General features: G+C 40.5%; 1 protein-coding gene across 1 annotated transcript; it reads left to right on the top strand.

Annotated features, from left to right (window-relative positions):
• The first annotated feature begins 287 nt into the window (after window positions 1–287).
• gkup (glucuronokinase with putative uridyl pyrophosphorylase) lies at window positions 288–19,815 on the top strand. Its single transcript, XM_063207425.1, has 23 exons — window positions 288–493; window positions 1,641–1,747; window positions 3,637–3,681; window positions 4,158–4,311; window positions 4,839–4,910; window positions 5,053–5,141; window positions 5,521–5,677; window positions 6,303–6,380; window positions 6,766–6,857; window positions 7,485–7,590; window positions 8,601–8,680; window positions 11,422–11,490; window positions 11,705–11,765; window positions 12,445–12,461; window positions 12,607–12,664; window positions 13,067–13,159; window positions 13,312–13,372; window positions 13,703–13,816; window positions 14,398–14,455; window positions 15,009–15,077; window positions 16,653–16,716; window positions 17,468–17,539; window positions 18,106–19,815. Exons 1-23 carry the CDS (start codon window positions 437–439, stop codon window positions 18,187–18,189), a joined length of 1,857 nt encoding a protein of 618 aa, XP_063063495.1. The 5' UTR covers window positions 288–436; the 3' UTR covers window positions 18,190–19,815.
• The last annotated feature ends 925 nt before the right edge of the window (window positions 19,816–20,740 follow it).

Raw genomic sequence — 20,740 nt, 5'->3', positions numbered from 1 at the left:
TTAGCTGGGAAACAAAAATATGAACTGTTATAACACATAATCATGCAAGAAGGTTTTTTAAAAATGGCATGGCCTCTTTAAGCAAAAAGGAAAGTAGATTGAATGTAGGCCTAGGTCTTATGCTATAGGACTAGTTGCAACAATGCATTAAAATGTTATTGGTTCTGGTTCATCAATCGCACAATACACAAGCTAGAAATCACTGTGAAACGTAACTACTTTGGAGGTAGGCCTATTTGCTGTTTTTTCCTCGATTATACGGAAATATCTTTTATTTTGAAAAAAGTTATGTACGGGCTTTTATTGTGATACAAGTTCATGGTAAACGAGCCTGATGTGGAAACACAAACGTCAAGCGGTGACGTGGTGAGAATTTGTGTCAGATTCTGCTACAATGTAACATTCTCAAAGTTGTAGTGCGCTTTGCCAGGACAAGATGATCTGCATTTTACTAGTTGCTGGACATGACACAGTCTTGCAAACGCAGCTAAAGGTATGTATACAGGCAAACAAACTGCCCGGTCACTCGTAGCCTACTCTTTGGTAAGACGAAGGAGCTGCTCTAATCTGCGGGAGGTCAGTCAGTAAGATTTGCAGTCATAATCAACCATTTGAAATCAGCAGCAGTTATTTCTACATATCGAATCTGTAAACGTGATAAGGTCCCATGGAAGTGTGTGTGATTCCAGATTAGCACCCTACGTCTGGAACTGTATTGCTGGCTGTGCATTCAATAAGCTAGGTCTAGAGTTCCCCTGCTCCAGTATCCCTGGCTGGCTGCTGCACACTCAGTCAAACTACTGTTGTGCACACATGCACCGTGCAGTGTCTGTCAGGCAGAATGCAATTCAGCTCGGAAAGTTTGGAAACTCTAGTTAATTACTTCAAACAGAAAAGGGAAATCCAGGCTTAAATTCATAGCTCAGTTGCGAAATTGCTGTAATGGGTGAAATGGAATTAGGAAAAAAATAATTCTGCACTATGATTCATATGACAGAGGCGTAAGTTGCAATGGAATAGGTACCCAGAAGAATGAGACCAGCCTTAGAAGTAGATTCTGTAACAGCATGCCACATTGACAATAGTTTCTCAGTTGAAGCAGAAAAAAGTAGCCTAGAAATAGTAGCACAATGCAGACACAGAGACAACAAAGACTCAACAATCACACAATACTGTATCGCGGTGCAAGAAGGCAGTAGGCCTAGGCCCATCGTGATACGCCCTTTCAAAGCTGTGTTATGCTTCAGTGCAGGGAACAACCACATGATATGATGTGATGGTGCTTCCAAGCTTCAAATTATCTTTTTTTATTTTCATTTTAAAAATTACAAGTAGCTTCCTGTAACCTATTCTACCTACAAACCTCATATGTTTTATTTATAATCTTATTTATGATGTTGGCAAATGTGAAAAATGCAAATTAATTAATTTGAAAATATACATTTAGAAAATTGTGGGGTGTATCGAACCGTAGGTCAAAAATCGATGCAAACCAAATTGTGAGTTGAGTTGATCGTTAAAGCCCTTGAATAGGTACCCGGTAGTCTGGGTAGGTAGTCTGATCAAAAGCACTGGTAAAATACACTACCTCATTATTGTATTTTGAATGAATGTACATTGATGTTCAAATGTTTTGTCAGAACGATGACACAGGTCTCTATGGCCACTTGACTGGGGTGCCCAAGGCTCTGCTTCCTGGAGTAGGAGGAAAGAAAATCCTGGACTTCTGGTGGGAGACTGTCAACACGTGAGTCACTTCTCTCATGTGTCATTACACTCTCAGAACACAACTATATGATATTACATTACACTCTATTGGATTATACTTAGCTGACACTACCATCCATGGTGCAACTGTGGTCTTGTGGTTAAGGAGGTGGGCTTTAGATCAGCGGGTGGTAGGTTCGAATCCTACCCGTACAGAATCTGATGAAGTCCAAACATAATTTTGCCATGAAATAAAAAACAAAAAAATCAAAATGGATTTTAAGTGTGCAGAACCCATCTTCCAAAATTACAGTCCCGCACCTTTTCCTGGGAGGTGCACAGTCTTCCCCCTCAATCAAATCCTACCCTTCCCTATCTCACTCTATTGCTGAAGTGCCCTTGAGCAAGTCACCTAACCCCACACTGCTCCACGGACTGTAACCAATACCCTGGTCTGTACTTAACACTTAAAATGTAATGTAATCCAACTTGATAACAGTTATTACAGGTTATTGGTTACAGTCAGGCTGAAGGGTATGCCAGCCATCGGTGAATGCGTGGTTGTGGAGACATTCATACAGGTTAGGGTGGGATTTGAACCAGCAACCCTGTCATAAATGAAATGATTTGACCACCAGTTATCTTTTTATTTGAGTTGTCTTTATTCATCAGTAAAGAAAATTGTTGTGGCAGTAGACTACGCCGATCATAGGAATGTTTTTTCCACATGTTGTTTTGCTTGTGACGGTGCCTGCCCACTCTCTGCTGGACTTTGCCCAGTCAAGGCTGAGTTGCTCAACCCTTTTACCCACTTCAAGTAGGGCTGGGCAATATGAATAATAGCATATATTGTGACCTTTCTCCTATATCGTTTATATCGTGATAGTAATTTTATCAATTTTATACAATTGAATATAATTTAATTACATTTCAAATTACATTTCATGTACATTTCATGTTTCATATACATTTCAAAGGTTGTTTTGCGACATGAAAAAATAAAGAGCAAATAAAGAGAATAACTGAAAACGTATGTAATTGTGCTATATCGTGATATATATCGTTATCGTGATATAAAGTAATCCATATCGTGATGTTGTTTTTTTTCCATATCGCCAAGCCCTAACTTCAAGTATTAGACAGCAGCACTGGAGGAAGGTTATTATGGTACACGTACATAGGACTGGTAGTGTAGGCATTGAGTCATTGTCTACTATGTGGTAGTTCAAATGAGACATGATTACCCTCCCAATCTGTAATCCGGCAGAAAAGGATAGTTTGAAACCAAAACACTGAGATTGAAATGTGGAATACACAAAAGTCACGAAAGATTAATAGAAATCTGAGAGCTTGTGTCCTTCATCAAAAAATTGAAGAGCAGGAAACTGTGGCACTCCGTTTTCTTATTTTTTAATAGTACAACGGCAAATAGACTGCCCGGCGCGTTTCGACACAAGGTCTTTGTCAGGGTGCCCTGACAAAGACCTTGTGTCGAAACGCGCCGGGCAGTCTATTTGCCGTTGTACTATTAAAAAATAAGAAAACGGAGTGCCACAGTTTCCTGCTCTTCAATTTTTTGGTGTCAACCTTATCCACACACTGTTAGAGCACCCGTGTCAAAAGATCTGGATCCACGCAGCGCTTCCGTTTTTTCCTTTTTTTTTTTTTTCTGAGCTTGTGTCCTTCAGTCAGAGTCTTAACCTCCAGTTAGACTTGTAAACTCATTTTGGAGAGAGAGAGAGAGAGAGAGAGAGAGAGAGAGAGAGAGAGAGAGAGAGAGAATATTTACTATCACAAATCTGGCTATAGTATTTACAGACTGAATAAGATGTGAATAATGTTTGTCTCTATGAATCCTTTGTCTTGTACTGTATAATTCGTATTGACTTATTTCAACCCCAAGCACATGTTTTAATTGTTCCCAAACAGGAGGCAACTCTTTACTGAGGTCTATCTGGTCACCAATGCAGACAAGTGCGTATTCACTTATATCTAAGAAACACATTCAGTACAGCACATTAATGACTAATTACTTATTATTGTATGGGTGTGGTTGTGCCACCTGATGTCTGAGCAAAGAAAAGAGAAAACAAAACGTTATTGACCCTTGTTCTTGTGACATGGATTTACTGTTTTTTATTCCTAAAGAAGATCCCAAGATGGGAAACGGTAACATAACAGCATATAAAGGGGAAAAACAACATTGTGACCTTAATTGTGCTGACATGCTTTGTTAAGTACACTTGCAACTTAGAATTACGTATAATGGAACGCTATAATAGTTATTGAAAAGTTAACTACAAGTAGGTAGGAGGTACTGCTATTATAACACAGGGTCTTTAATAATGCACTAGCCTACGACTTGGTCATTGACATTCTGATAATAGCTCAGTTATAACAGATGCAGTGTCTTACTGAGTTAAAGCAGTTATTGCCTTTTCTTGATAAAGGTACAAGCACTACGAGCGCTGGGCAACAGCTAATGATTTTCCGGTGGAGAACCTGGTGAACGATGGCAGCACCACTCTGGAGGACCGGCTGGGGGCTGTGGCCGACCTGGAGCTGGCTATTCGCAGCCGGGGCCTGAAGGATGACATCATGGTGGTGAGTGAGCTGAACTGGGAAAGATATAGAAAGAAAGAAAAAGAAAGTTTAAATACTATACTATACTATACTATACTATACTATACTATACTATACTATACTATAGTGAGCCGAGTGAGCTGAACTGGAAAAGATATAGAAAGAATGAAAAAGAAAGTTTAGATACTGTACTATCTAATAGAGAGAAAAGCTGTGGGCAGCTCTGGTCTTATGGTTAGGGAGGTGGTCTTAAGATCAGAGGGTTTCAGGTTTGAATTATCCCCATCCATGGCTAAAGTGTCCTTGAGCAAGGTACCTAACCCCACATTGCTCTGGGGGTTGTAACCAATACCCTGTAATAATAACTGGAATTCGCTTTGGATATAAAAGTGTAGCTAAGTGTAATGCACTGTATATAGAATCATGTATGCATAGAATAGGTTGTTTAAGTGCTAAATGCAGACATCTTTGTGTTGTCAGAAAAATACACATGTTCATTATAGATGGCTGCAAATGCAAATGATGTTAACTATTTTGCCACTCTAAAGATTGCTGGAGACATGCTTTGTGCTGACCAGAACTTTGATATCGCACAAGTGGTTCGATTCTACAAGTCAAAGGTAAAAGCCACCACCCCCCACCCTTACATTTAGATTTAGATTTCTTTCAACCTTTCTGTTTATACTGAACATCTTAATTATGATCAAGTGTTATTAGTTGTATGACATGGCTATAACATGGCTATAACCTTGTCTTTGGTAGCCAGGGGACCTGGTCATCTACTATGAGTTGGAAGACAGTGAGAAGAGTGACTCCCGTGGCATTGTGGAGGTGTGCCCAGAAACACACAGGTCATTAAGAGCAATAACATGCCTTCATAACAACACCTCCATACCCTCTATACCAGTGGTTCTCAACCTTGTTACGGCTGAGCACTCTACTAACCCACACAACTGTAAAGTATGAGTGCTGATTAGGTCCTCCTATTATAAGTGTCTGATACATACAATGTTATACAAAGTATAATGCAATTTGAAAGGACCACTACTTAAGACTACATTTGCAGATACACTGCTATATAAAGCATTTTACAAATAAACAAGTTACAAATATAGCCTAGCAAATATAGCACATGAACACTGATGTGCAGTAAGTGGTGAGTGAAAAAAAAAAACGTGGAAGACAACTCATCACATTGTTCCGTTCCATTCTGTTCCATGTCCATTCTAGAATCACCTGCTTCCTGGAGAAGCCACCGGAAGGTGTGACATCATCACGGCTGGCCAGCGTGGTGTTCTACTGCCTCCAGAGGGATACACTGCCTTACCTCTCCCAGTTCCTCTCCCAAAGCCCACACACCAGTGACCGCACCATGGGCAAGTTCTGGGTTGGTAGAAAATAAGCAGCCACTATTATGGTGATGATATACAGGGCAACTTTTAGAGCAACGTGCCCGGGCAACGATTTTGTAGGACAATGTTTAGACTGTTCCAACTTTTTTCAACCATTCAATCAGAAAATGAATAGCCAATCATGATGTTGCTCATCATGAACATTGCTCAAAAAGTTGCCCTGTGTATCATTTAGAGCCCTGGAAGTATTCCAAGAACATGGTGAAGTGAAAGGATAGGTTAACTTGCACAATGTGGTAAGTCTGCTAATAGATAGCCCACAGCTGTTGTTAAGTTAAGAAAATAAGGATTCCAGGCTCTTGTATTAGATGATTTACCACTACCTCAACGTTAACATAACGTGGCATACTGCCCCTCTCTGTTTCCATAAGATTAAGATGTCCCAAATAAAAAAACTTGCTAAAAGATATACCATGTTGTAGGCAACTGCTGGACTGCTTTCCAAGGTCCAAAATAAAGTCCACAATCTGGGTGAATGACAGCCTTCATAGACAAAGCTTGTAGTAGTCATTTGGCATTTTTGTTGTAATATAGTTTGTTACATCTCAATCCTACAACCAAACTTAAGTAATGATGTAGTGCATTTGTCCTTTAATACAGGAGTGGTTCATCAACACACAGAACATGCCCGTGTTCGGAATGAAGCTGCCAACCGGGTTCCAGCTTATTGGACAAGTGGTGGGTTTTACATTACAGTACACTGTATTACACCACACTAGCATACTGGGCATAGAAAAGACGAGGCGTCACTTTTGCATCTTCTGTTTTGGTGTCCAGATGTCTCACATCAAGGGCACTTCAGCCATAGATGAGGATGCAGAGACCATCATAATTTATTTACTCCTTCCAACTGATTCCAAGTTGAAATTTACGATATATTGCAGTTAAATTACTGTTATGGCCCACTTGAGATCAAATACACTGTATCTGGCCCCTGAACCAAAAAGGAGTTTGACACCCCTGTGTTAGCGGGACTGTCTGAATACCTAAAACCTGCTTACTTGTATTGACACCTACGACATACTAATGTCATTACTGACACTTGTATTTTAATGTGTTACAGGGCCTGTCTGAATATGCCAAGTGGCTGGCACACTACTCAGCCAAGCAGCGTGATCCTCCTGTCAGGCCAATCACATATCGATCCTTCGCCAGGTAATCAGTGCCAATCCTTCTTCTTTCTTACAGTCAGGGTCGCTGACCGCTTTGGCCTGGCCTGGGATAGTCTTCTGAAGCGCCCCCTCACCCAAAACATGCAACATGCGCCCCCTTTGTTACCCTCTGTCGCCACATTGCATCTTGGAGCAGCATCTATTGACGTCATGTTTAAATCATGAATATGCTGTATTTTATTCCATACATTTTTGTGAAGGAAGTGTAATTGACGCCATTTATGTTACTGTAAATTGTACACTGACGTCACGTAAATACAAGAGCAATCAGTCATGTCAGTAAATCATCAATGCTTTTGATCATACTCTATAAGTTGTGAAACCTTTTGAATGAAACATCTAGAAGATGCTGCAAAAAGAGGTCCAGTAAGCCAACTTACTATAACTGTGTTGGCTACCGTGACCTGGATGGATTCACAGACATTAGTGATGACACATAATGAAATGCAGTGGTTCCCAAACTGGGGGTCGCGGAGGCACTGCAGGGGGGTCGCGGACAGAAGGGACTGTTTGCAGAGAGCCTTGAATATACTGTATGCTTTCACACAATTTCCATACATTGTGACTAACACTATTCACTTCAATGGGTAATGCATTGGCTCTTCAACAGAGTTGGACTGATGGGAAACCCTTCAGATGGCTTTCATGGCAAAACCATCGCCATGTCCATCTCCAACTTTTGGGCTGAGGTCACACTAGTGGAAAGCCAATCATTGGTGAGAACCAACGTTATACTGTATTTGCCATTACAGTACATAAAACAGATGCTTTTAAACACTCATCTTGTCAAGTGTATATGTAAGGGTTAACGTTCGGCGAGAAGGTCGCTACCGTGGAATAGCAGCACGACAGAGAGAATCTTTAGACCCCGACGCGGAGCGGAGGGGTCTTGTTCTCTCTGAAGTGCTGCTATTCCACAAAGCGACCGACTCGCCGAAAGTTAACCCCGCTTATTATATGGATATACTTAAATGATTCACACATGGCGGGGACATTTCTTTAGACCTATTTAATGTTAAGATTGTTGCTGCGCAAAACAAAACGGTGCCGTTGTGGAACACCGCTAGGCAACAGCTAGGTAGCCAGGACAGGTGTTGTCTATCACAGCAGCTGATTAGAGTGACAAAAGACCGGACCCCCTGCGGAGTGATATGAAACATTCGCTTTAGCCACTGACTTGTATACAAGCCAGTGGCTTTAGCAGTGAACGTCTTGTTGCCATTGACAGCGGTAGCCAGGACAACGGGTGCTGTCTATCACAGCAGCTGATTAGAGTCTTGTTGAAAAGTCGCTTTAGCAGTGAAAAGTCTTGTTGCCATTGACAGCGGTCTGTTATAGACCAACCCGTCCGTTATCGAAAAATAACAGACGTCCGAACGTTAGGGAGCCCCGTTGAAATGAATGGAGCATTCGACAGATGACGTCACAACCATATAATAAGACCAATTAATACTATGAATTTGTCAAAAACTTGATTTTCATATCGTCCTCTTAGTGCAACTTAATCTATTCATACACACACACACACACACACACACACACACACACACACACACACACACACACACACACACACACACACACACACACACACACACACACACACACACACACACACACTCACACTATCACACTCACACACGCGCTGTTTTGAAAAGATGGGTTTTGAGATGCTATATTGCCATATTTGCTTCTCTAACGCTGCTGTGTATTTCTCCATGACAAGGTCCTTCTCCCGCATCCCCTGAATGACCCCACCGAGTTTGGCAGCCTGCAGGATCTCTACCACATCAGCAGGAAAGAAGGGTAAAGAGGAAACTTCACATAGGATACAAATGAAAAAAGTCCATTTCAACCAGGATTTTTCTCCTCCCACTTTTTTCTGTGACGTTTCGATTGAAAAATCCTGTTTGAAGCCCACTTTTTTCCTTTTTATCTAGTTATTTGGTGGTCCTGCTACCAGGTCAGATGTTTTGGATGTGCAGGCTTTAACCCTCTCCTTAAACCTGCTTGCTTCTTATGTTCCTCTTTGCCTATGGCATGTGTCTTTGTGTCTTTCTGTTGGTACACGTGGTACATCATGTTGCAGTTAACACATCATTTATTGATTTATTTAATTTTTCTAATAATTTGGCTATTAGAAATGTCACATCTGTAAAAGTTTTGATCCTCTAACAAAGGGCCATGTAGTTGTCATCATCCAGTATATCACTGATTCTTGAGAAAGTGGCTAAAACAGGTTGTAATGTTGACAGAAAAAAACAAAGTGAATTACAAAATGATATGGTATATCCTCGTAGACTAAGGTCTTGGCTTTTCAGAAATGCACAAGGCCAATCTCCCCATTATGTATTTTTTTCAGAAATCAGGCTTTTCTCCGATCATACCTTGTTTTTTGTCAACACCGTCAGACACAATTAAAAGTTATTAAAATTGTATTGATTTGGTTGCATATGTATCTGGAGTTTTTAAGTGATTATGTGTATTTTTTGGTTCACACATACGCCTTTAAATGTTGAAAATTCACTTTTGTTCTATTTTAATACTGTTTCATGTGTTCTAATTTTAAAATATGTACCGTCATACGATGCTTACTTAACGCCTAAATACAACAAACAATTTTTTGTAATTTCACAAATATTCGTGTAGGCTTAAATTGGCTATTACTTTGATATTTCAACAACTCCTAAGGAAAATGTTGTAAGCACATTCCTTTAAAATGTCCAAAACTCCTTCTTATGGTGGTGACTTAAGAACTGACGGTGGTGACAGTAATCTGAGAGTGGTGAAAGTGGCCTAATTAGTACCTGCATTTAGCAAAATAAATAGCCCTCTCAAGTCAATGGCATCTTGCATAAACACTTTATTTTTGTGTGTGCACAGTATGAGCATGTGTTTTTACTTCATTAGTTAGATTATCTAGGAAGTAAGCCACTGGTTGTTGAAAATGTGGTAAAAACAGCTTTTAAGTTGTTCAAATCCAAAATAAAGAGGTGTGTTATCATAGATGTAGGTCTTGGCTGTGCAGTGAATGCATTGGCCAAGCTCCCCATGTTTAACATTTTTCATAAAATGGGCTCTTTCTTGTTTTGTCAACATCGGCGGACAGAATTAGAAGTAAAAACACATGTTTACTGTATTAAAGTGAATTACTTTAACAATTCAACATAACTGTAGATACTTATTGTATGCATATTCTTAAAACATGTCAAAAACACGTGTTTTTTGGTGAACTCCATCAGATGTCACCACCGTCAGGTTTTCTGACAAAAAAACCTCCAAATGCACCTCAGTGGTGGCTAGAGTATCATTTTGGATCACAATTATTACTAACATGCCTAGTAATGTTTCATTAACCAGCACAATTTAGTAAAATATGGAACAACATGATGAGCAGAACAAAATCTGACGGTGGTGACATCTGACGGTGTGAGACAAAAAAACACTCTTTTAAATATTATGCATTGTTTGTTCACATTAACCATTTCATTTTCGCTCTGTTTCTTGGGTGCTTCATACCTTTTCTGAAAAAAATTATATTTATTAACATTAATGTAATACAATACTATTAAAACCCCCGACGGTGTTGACAGTTTATGGTTGGGACAGTACCAGTGTCCAAACAAATTAACAAATTGAGGACAAAATAGTAAACTTACAGGAGCTTCAGTGATGGTGAAGTATGCAGTAGAGCTAAAGGTTTGAAAAGGGGTCCTCAGTAATGAAAATTACCTTGTGCATTCCTGATTTTATTGTCTTTTAGAAAAAATCTGACGGTGGTGACCAATATGCTGGACACATTTTGAGCAATTAGTAAATAATAGTAAATATTGTTTTACATCCACTATGTGCACATCTGTAGAACCACTTTAATATGGTCTTCCACATCATGGTGATATTGTTCAATTCTGTTAGTGATTTTTGTATTTTAAGTCAATTGAAATGATGATGCCAGTCCTTGGGACAGGCGTTTTTACAGGGCGTGGACAGGTTTATAGCCATGAAAAGTAATAAAATTACACTTAAATATTTCAAACAACTGTGTGTTCGTGTGACAGACCCCTTGGCCATTACCTGGGTTCATTTTGTTTGTGAAAATTTAGTTGATTTTCAACAGAATTAATATTTTACTGCAGGGACATGTTTTTGCCAAACTTTCAAGAATCAGTGATATGTATGTGTCTGTGCCTCTTTTCCTATTCAGTTTGACTTTGTTTTTCTGTTAGTGCGTGCTGCTACGCCACATTGCACTTACCCCTTTAGTGATTTATGTTATTGTCTCTGTTGTAATTATTCCTTAATTACCTCCATCCATTCTGCCTGGAGGGCTCATAATGGGATCTGTACTGAACTCAGCATGATGGAGAGCATCACATTTTATATTATTGGTGAAATGCATTCTCTCTCTCTCTCTCTCTCTCTCTCTCTCTCTCTCTCTCTCTCTCTCTCTCTCTCTCTCTCTCTCTCTCTCTCTCTCTCTCTCTCTCTCTCGCGCTCTTAAGCACAGAACAGGGCTTAATGGATATCTCTATTGATTTTGTCTCTAGGTATCTTGGAGGTCTAAGACTGCTTCAGGCCACCTGTAAGAAATTCTATCAGTTCTGCTCCAAACAAGGGTATGTAAATGTCATTGCATGCATTGTTGTACTCCCAGAACACATTTACAGTATATTGTTAAATATATTGCCCTATAGGCTCTATGGAAAATATAAACACACCATCTAAATCAAAGTGACAAGCAAATAATTCAAATGATGCGACAAGTTAGTAATCATTATTGTCAATAAAACTGTTTCTGAAGCATGAAGTTCACTTGTGCTTTACTTACAGGATTGCCCTACGGAAGCAGAATTTCACCTTGAAGTACGACACAAACATTCCTAGGCAGGTGGTAAGTACTAATTTAGTTCATGTCCATGCTGTAGATGGCTCAGTGACATATTATTAATATGTGACTTGTTTGTTTAAAGAGGGGACGTCCAAGCTTCAGCCTTGGTGGTGCTCTGAGGAAGGCGCAGGTGCGCCGAAACGTCAGTCACTTTGTGCACCAAAATAATAAAAAACCTCTAAAAAAGTTGCTGACTGCTCCAGTCATCCCTGGGTCTAGTCACTGTGAAGGAGCCCAGTTTTTCTTGATACTGCTGTCCTCGACTGTGAGCACCACCAAGGCTGAAGCGCAGACATCCCCTCTTTGAGCAAACAAGTCATTTAATATGCAAATTACAACGCTTGGCACTTGAAATCCAGCTTGCTCAGCCTTCTGAAAATTGTACTAGTGTAAGCACAAGTCAGGTGGTACAAACCATGGAGGTAGTAGGTACAACCATAGCTAATGTCCATAATGAATTAGCAATCGATGATGAATGTATACAGAATGAATATGCTTTTTATAATATAATCCAGTAAATATTAAATAATCCAGTAAAAACAGAAAATAATTGAACGTAGTATACAATAGTAGCATTACAGTAACTGTGATTGCATTACCCTGATGAAAACATCATTGAGCATATGATTGTTTATTTCCTGTTTGGTAGCTAATATCGCCATTGTTGTGTTTTGCTTGGCAGGGCTTGGCAGGAAGCAGGTAGGTGTTGAGCCCCCCTCCCAAGATTCATTGTGATCATGGAATTGGCGTTTCAAGCCTCTTTGTGTGATTAAATAAATAGCTATTTAATAGCTGTCTTTAAAAGCGGCCACGGTTTTCTAATGTTTTTAAAATGTGTTTTTAGTGCCATTGTGTCTGCAACCTTGAAGTGTCTGATGAAATTCTACAACATCACAGACAAGGTGAGAGAGCTTGGCTAATTCCTTCATCCTCAGTGATGGTGATTGATGTGTTGTTGTAGTCTCTCATTCCTGCAGTACCCCAGCAAGCCACATGGTGGCGCTTTAAAATCAGAGTTGTCATCATTGCAGCAGAGGCTGTGCCCCATTCCAATAGTATCTGAGCTTAATACACACAATTAAAACAATGGTGTTTATATGTATTTGGTATTTGTTTTAATGGTATTTGTAGGTATTGCAACTATGCTTATTATTGAAACTGTGCTGCCTATTGCCAAGTATTCATGAAAAAGGTAACATTTGTGAATGAGCAGCATGAATTTTGGAAAGAAACTCCTAACAAAATAACATAGTGCACATTTAAAGGTTCTGCTGTTTGTGAATGATCCACTTTTGTTTCATCAGGACCTTCCTAAACCAGTGAGAGCCAACTTCATCCTCAACGTTGAAACGGACGAGCTCTTCATCACAGCTGGTCTTCAGGACCGGGTGGTTCAGGTGACTATAGGGCCTACAGTTGTTTTTTGTTTTGTTTTTTGGGCTCAGTAGAAATGTGGAATATTACAGGGTTTATTATGTATTGTATTTTTTGGCGTCTATTTTAAGTGAAAACTTCATTGATGTGAACATATCCGTTTTATTTGTCATAGGTCTATGAAGGACTGGTGTACATGGATTTCAGCAAGGAGTTGATGGATGCAAAAGGATATGGTAAGTCACTGAAAGTTTTTTTTATTAACCAATGTTTACGCCTGCACTTTCACATACACACATGCATATAACAAAGCTTGACAAAGGCGTTGGGGGCAGCCCTGCCCTAATGGTTAAGAGAGGAGGTCTTCATACCAGAGGGTTGCAGGTTCAAATCCCACCCTTACCTCTCCATCCATGGCTGAAGTGTACTTGAGCAAGGCAGCTACTAGTAACCCCACATTGCTCCATGGACTGTAACCAATACCCTGTAGATAACTGTAAGTTGATATGAAAGTCATGTAATGTAACATAAAGGTGTGAGTCTTCCTCTGTGCCCTTGCTGTCTAGGGGAGTACATTCCTATGGATATGGAGGCACTGCCGTCCTTCTGGCTGGCGTACCTGGGAGACCCCAGCGACTCGGGACGAATACACAGCAATGTCAGACAACGCTGGCTCAATGGTAACCTTTGGTAGTTTCATATTTAGAAATTGAGGGGTGTATGTGGGTCAATGATGTTTTAGGAGAATCATGCACCAGGGTGGTGCAACTACAGCTGATGCCACTCTTGTGTGGATTACAATATTATACTGTATGACTATTGTGGTTGTACCATTTGATGAGCCCAAAAAACTGTCATTTACCGTGGGTCAAGTGATGTTGGCACAATGGTATCTTAGTGAAATAAGAGGTTTACGTTTGAAACTAGATGCATTTTATCAGTTTATGACTGTTAGAGTCCACCTCTCAGTGTTTTAATTGATTTGACCAGTGTGGTTTAATCTGCATCTGGATCAGTGCATCATCTTTGGATGAAGTGCCCCCTTACTAACACACCCATGTGATGTTGATGGAATCAGGTGTGTGTGTGTGTGTGTGTGTGTGTGCGTGCGTGCGTGCGTGTCTCAACATCAAATATTGATTAGTTGAAGAAACATAAAACGACTATCTGAATCTTCTATCTGAGCAGTGAGCACATTGTATAGCCACACCACTTGCAGACATAACATGGATCTGTTTCTTGCTAAACATCTGTTTAACAGGGGAGCCTGAGGTTATTGAAGCTATGAAGTCATTCGCTGACCTCACTGACCAAGCAAGGTGTGTATTGACCTGTCGAGCATATTGATTCAACATGCCGTCATCAAAGCTTTGCCTAGAATCCATTAGTCCATGAGGACAGCATTAGCAAGCATAAACTATGCATTTTATTGGCTAACAGCTTCCACATAGACTAAATCCTCTTCAGCATTCAATAAGCAACCTTCTACTCTGAAGTAGCCTTCTGTAAATTATAGCGATCGTCACAGCATTGACTTATCACAATGCAGAAATATAACTGTCATTTTATTAGTAATGTTACTTAGCTATATACATTATATGATCTGGCCTAATGCATCATGGAAAGAAAGTATATCACATTCCATTAGCAACCTTCTATTCCGAAATACAGGTATGTTACCGCAATTTCTCTGCATATCTCATCGAACTTCCTTTGCTATGTATAAATAAATATCTTTCCATTACTAATTTTATTCAAAACTCTTAATTCAATATAGGCTACAGTGTATATTATAACATTTACCCCAAAGTCATTGTGGTATGAAATAATATCAGATAATGAGATGGTGGTTTGTTGTGACTGCTCCTGTAGATCAGCCTTCCACAGCAAGGACTGGGCCCTGCTAGCACAGCTGATGGACAAGAACCTGGAGTTGAGAAGGTACAGTAGGACACGCTCTACTTTTAGGCATACAGTACACACCGTTAATGAGTACACTTTAAGTTACAGTATACTATTAACCTTACTTTTCTTTTGTAAGTTCAACAGAAGTTGTATTATTAACCCATTTTTGCCTAGGTCACCTAAATGCCGAAGACCTTTTCGGGAAAAGGTGCGCTCAGCCTATAAAAACCTAAATATTTCTGCCTCCGAAGCCCAAAAGTTCTCCTCTTGCATTAGAATGTGTTCATTCAGCTCTAACATACCAACAATTGTAATTTAAAAAAGCCAGATCTCATGAGCTTGAATGCTGTACAGTATGTCGCTCCAGGCGCCTAGGTCAATACAGCGTCTACGCAGCATCCATCATCAATGGGTTATTGAAATATTGTTCATAAGGGGTATACTCATTATCGGTGTGCACTGTACAGTTGTAAAAACAGACTTTTTAAAAAACTGTTTACATATTTCAATCAACAACAAAATGGTGTGGACATAATAAACCAATTTGATGATTTTCCAAAGTGGTGCCCAAACTTTTGCATACTACTGTATGTGCTCTATATATTGTAGTCACACTATATGTACAGTAAATATGTAATATCTTTTAAACTGATTTATGTTAATGTATGCAATTTGCTATGCATAGCCTATGCTGCTGGCGGCCTTGATTCCCCTCGGGATCAATAAAGTATCTCACTCTCCGCACAACAGTCAGGGCTGGATTAGCGTACATGCTAGATATGGCTGCAGCCAAGGGCCCCCCACCTGCCAGGGGCCCCCGATTGGACAAAGTGTGTGTGTGTGTGTGTGTGTGTGTGTGTGTGTGTGTGTGTGTGTGTGTGTGTGTGTGTGTGTGTGTGTGTGTGTGTGTGTGTGTGTGTGTGTGTGTGTGTGTGTGTGTGTGTGTGTGTGTGTTTTGTGGGGGGGTGGGGGGTGGGAATTATGTCTTGGAATTCTGATGTCCTCTACCTAATTTTGTTGCAGAATTTGTCTTCTGTGGGGGCCTACAGCAACCTAAAGCCTAAAGGGGCCCCATACCACCTTAATCCAGCCCTGGCCACAGGATAGCTAAAGCTGCACTTCTGCTCTATAATGAGACATGCAGAGTGATTCCAAACCAAATGTCTAATCAAGGTCTCATCATGTACGCGATGATACCTTGGTAACACATCTGTAAATCAGACAGCAAAGTCTAAATATTCAGACAAATCCCTCTCATACTCGTGTATTTGACTGTGTGTTTGAGTGTCTGCAATACCAATTGAAGATATTGGCATGTCTTTCAGGGCATTAGAAACACATACTAAAAGTGAAACAAGGAAAATGTGTACTCTGTGCATCTAAAGTGACAATCTAGTGCAACCAGTCCAGGACCAGATATGAATTTCAATTAAAAAGGAAGAAAATCTGGTGCCACACGGATGTCTTTTTTAGTTATTTCTTATTTATTTTCAGTGCAGTAGAGGACTCTGATGAAGACGCTTATCAAAGTCTGAAAATAAATAAGAGATAAGTAAAAAAAAAAGACATGCTAAGTGTCATTTCATGTCTATTCTTTATATCTCTCTGCAGGTCCATATATACAGACGAGAGTTTGGGAGCAGGGAATCTTAAAATGATTCAGATAGCCAGACAGGTATGGTATGCTTGTCGTTAAGTATGTTGTTGAACACTTTATAGTTGCTTTTGTGTGCCCACTACTGACCCAGGGAAAAGATGGACTACTGTTGTGTTACTAGTTACGTAAACCTCCATGAAGGGTTTGGATTTTGTGTGCCACAAATTGTGAATAACGAGGCACATGGAAACCATATGGCAAAGCACAAAACAAAACTTGTCCATTGAATATCAGGTATACTAGTGAGATACAGCAGTATGTAAAGGGTGGACTCAGCTTAAGTGTGTGTATTCAGTATTCAGCTAGTCATTCTGATCTGATGACATTTTTAGCTGCCACTGTGTTTTATGTAAGTTTATTTTCCTTATTATGTGTTTATGTTTTATGTAAGTTTATTTTCCTTATTATGTGTTAATGTGTCTGCACCTTGAACTTTTTGTTGACTGCCATTTTGACCAGGACTCTGGCAGAAGAGACTCTAAAGCCTCTTTTCCACTGATTTTCTGGTAGGCCACCCCTTTTCTGGTTTTCTGGTAGGCCTACAGCTCAACACAGCACGACTCAGCCGCCGCTTTTTGCTTTATGATTGAGCTGTGTTGATCTGTGCCCAATCAAAAAGCAAAAAGTGGCGTCCGTGTCACACTGTGTCGAGCTGTAGGCCTACCAGAAATCCAGCAGTGGAAAAGAGCCTATAGTCTCAATGGGTCAATCCTGGCTAAGTAACGGATAAATGAAAACATAATAATTGGTGCCCCCCTCTCCTCCTCAGTTTGGCTCTGCGGTGAAGTTCCCGGGTAGTGGAGGGGCTGTGGTCGGCTTGTGTTTGGACCCTCATCAGATGGTATTGCACCAGTTATTTATTCTGTTCGTCTAAACATCCCCCTGTGTTTTATATATACCTGTTCTGTGTGGTATACCCATTTTAAACATCTGCACTGGCCTTCAAATCCTTTCTTTTAACAAGGAATGGTGAGTGGGCAGCTGGTCTGGGGGACCCTGCACTTCAGGGAAGTTGGAGGGGGCCAAGCTCTCTTTCTCTGAGTACTGCTCTAATGCATGAAACGCTCAAGTTGTGTTGGTGTGTTTCATGCTTTTCATGCGAAGCAGGGATGGATTATGATTCCATGGGACAGCAAGAAAGCCCCCCCCCCCCCTTGGATGTTGCTAGTTTCCAAAAAAGTGCAGGGTTTAAGATCAGATATAAGAGACCTTATGTTGTTTGGGGATGTGGGGGATTGTCCCCCAAGAAAAAATTAAATGAAACCCAGTTCTTTAACAGTATTTAACACAACGTGAGAATGGAAATCTTGAGGCTTGGGCTTCAGGGCCCCTGGGCGTGGGCCCGGTAGGCCTGGGCAGTAATGCATCCTTGGTGCTGAGCTGATGCTTGGTGTTCTTCTGTTTCAGGCGGAGATGAAGAGGGCCTTCCAGGAAGCCGGCTGCGTCTTCTGCCTCATCATACCTTACGATCCCTCGCGTTACTCATGCTGAAGTTAGGGGACATCTATGGCCTAATGGTTAAAGAGGGGCTTTAGATCAGAGGGTTGCAAGTTTGAATCCCACCCTTCCAATCCCTACCTCACTCCTTGGCTGAAGTGTCCTTGAGCAAGGCACCTAACCCCATACTGCTCCAGGGACTGTAACCAATACCCTGCACTTAAAAATAAAAGTAAATCGCTTTGGAATAAAAGAAATGTCAGCAAAGTGTAATATAATGAAATCATGGACTTAAATGTATTGTGTAATTATTAACAAAACATTGAGTTTGTGAAATTATATGAATTTATACCTGTATCAGATAAAACTGTATTCTTGACAAAATGCCAGCTAGCTTTTTGCAAACAGTCATAGAGCCCGGTTACATGGAGGGTGTATTCCGTTTCAAACAGAATGTTGTCAGCGTTTGGTTTAAAACAAGTTCCAGAATATTCTGTGTACATGTGTGGACCTGGAACTGCATTCTGCAACCGGAATATTCCCAGAACAAGGCCACATTTGGAATGAATACAGAGTTTACATGACTCTTGCACCAACGAATTATGTCACTATTCCGTTAAAAATCGGCATAGTGCTCTCATTGTGATTATGCCTTACGTACATCATTTGGATGACCGTAATCCCGGAATCCATAATGTCCTGGCAAAGAGGAAGCTTTGAGCTTCAAGCTTTGAATGGGGGTCTCACGGAATGATGAGATGCAATGCAATCAGTTGGTCTGATCTGTAAACACTGTATGAGCCATAGGCTATTTAAAGTACAGTCATTCATATGAACAGTAAAACTAAGATGCAATCATGAAACAGTTTAGGGACCAGCCAGGGGTGAAATCCCCAGTGGCCCAAGATATGTTCAAATAAAAAAGTATATTTTTTCTACATAGCCTATTTTCCTTAAGCGTCTCATGCCCTGCATTGTGAGTTTAAACAACATGTACTTCATTTGCATTCTTCACTCCCTATACAGTAGGCATGGCTGATGGTGCCTCAAACATGCATTTTTATCGACTGGTGGTAGTAGTCTCTCTGCCGTGAAAACCTTACAGAAACACTACTCTCCCACGTGGGCCTTGAAATGGTTTTGTAAAAATCAAAATACATTTCATTTGATTTTTATAGTTCATTGGGCCAGAGGTGGGACCCCAATATTTGTGAAAATACCGAGTGGGCCCCAAAGTTGGAAAATGTTGGGAACCCCTGACGCCAACCTTTTCTCACTTTGTGGCAGCAGTCCATGGTGTGAAAAATGTAGAGCGAAACACCGCAATAGAGGAAGCGTGCCCTGAAAATAAACTGGATTTGAAAACTCACTGGTGATTCTAAGCACATGCATAATACTATATTTAAGAGGCCCGGGAGAGAGATAGATCTGTCACCGTTTGAAACGGACGGCCCCGACACATTGCATCCTGTCTATTGAAATATCACATTTCAAACGGTAATCATGCCTTCAGCACAGGAAGTGAGGTATTAAAGTAGGGCTTTACACTGCTGTTGTGTCAGCTATGTCAGTTTGAATGGACACATGCTGCGCTTCTGCACCCAGGCAATGTGTTGGTGCAGCCAAAATGTATAAATCATGCTGAAAACAAAATGTGAATAAAATTTGTATGAATAATCGTAGTTGTAAATGTGTCATTTTCCCCATCATTCACTTTTGACTCTTCAGTCCTGTAGTATTTTAATGTGCACTCATGTAAGAAGCATTCAACAGAAACATATATACACACAGTATATACACTATACACACAATATATATAAAATATATAAACTGTATATTGTTTTTTTTCTGAGGTCATCCTTTAACAACGCAGTGACCAGTCTTACAACTTACAGACCTCCATCCAGCAGCCAACTGTACCATGTGTCAGGGTGTAGGTCTGCAAGCCATTACCTTCACATGTTCCCCTGGGTGACTGGAAAGGAAGCTCCCCACTGCCTGCTGAGACCCCTTAGCTGTCAATCTTGGGATTCACCACCTCTGCAGTCAAATAGAGACCAGCTTTTTTTTCATCTGCATGCTATTCACAATTCTCATCTACTTCCCAGTTTTATATCCATTGGGCCCGTGGCATCACAATTCAAATGTATGGTACAATTCAAATTCACATACAATCCAAAACATCGCATGAGAAATACTGCCTCATCATCTCTTAGTAGACTGGTTTAGTAAAGATCCAAATGTAGTCAACTGTGACGATGGAGGAACGGTTGCACTGGGACCAAGAAAAGACCGGTGCATTTTTGTGGAGCCCCCTATTGTGAGACGGTCTGTAAGAAAATAAAAACCGTACAATGTCAGCCCACCAGGAAATGCCCTGTATGCCAGATTGCCAGTCCAGGCCTGAACGCAGTCCTCCACTTTGGAGAAAATATTGAGTACATTCCATTGTCCAATAAATATAGGCTATACACCAACAGCGAAGTTTTTTTTTTTTGCGTGGAGGCTTGTACTTCAGGGCCCCCTTGACTCTTGGGCCCCTGGGCCTGGGCCCAGTAGGCCCGTGCAGTAATCCATCCTTGATACAACCCTATCACTGATATGT

Source organism: Engraulis encrasicolus, chromosome 9 (assembly GCF_034702125.1).
Source record: "Engraulis encrasicolus isolate BLACKSEA-1 chromosome 9, IST_EnEncr_1.0, whole genome shotgun sequence".
Lineage (NCBI taxonomy): Eukaryota > Metazoa > Chordata > Actinopteri > Clupeiformes > Engraulidae > Engraulis > Engraulis encrasicolus.
The sequence above is the reverse complement of the archived record's forward strand: the minus strand, read 5'-3'. Positions and strand labels throughout refer to the sequence as shown.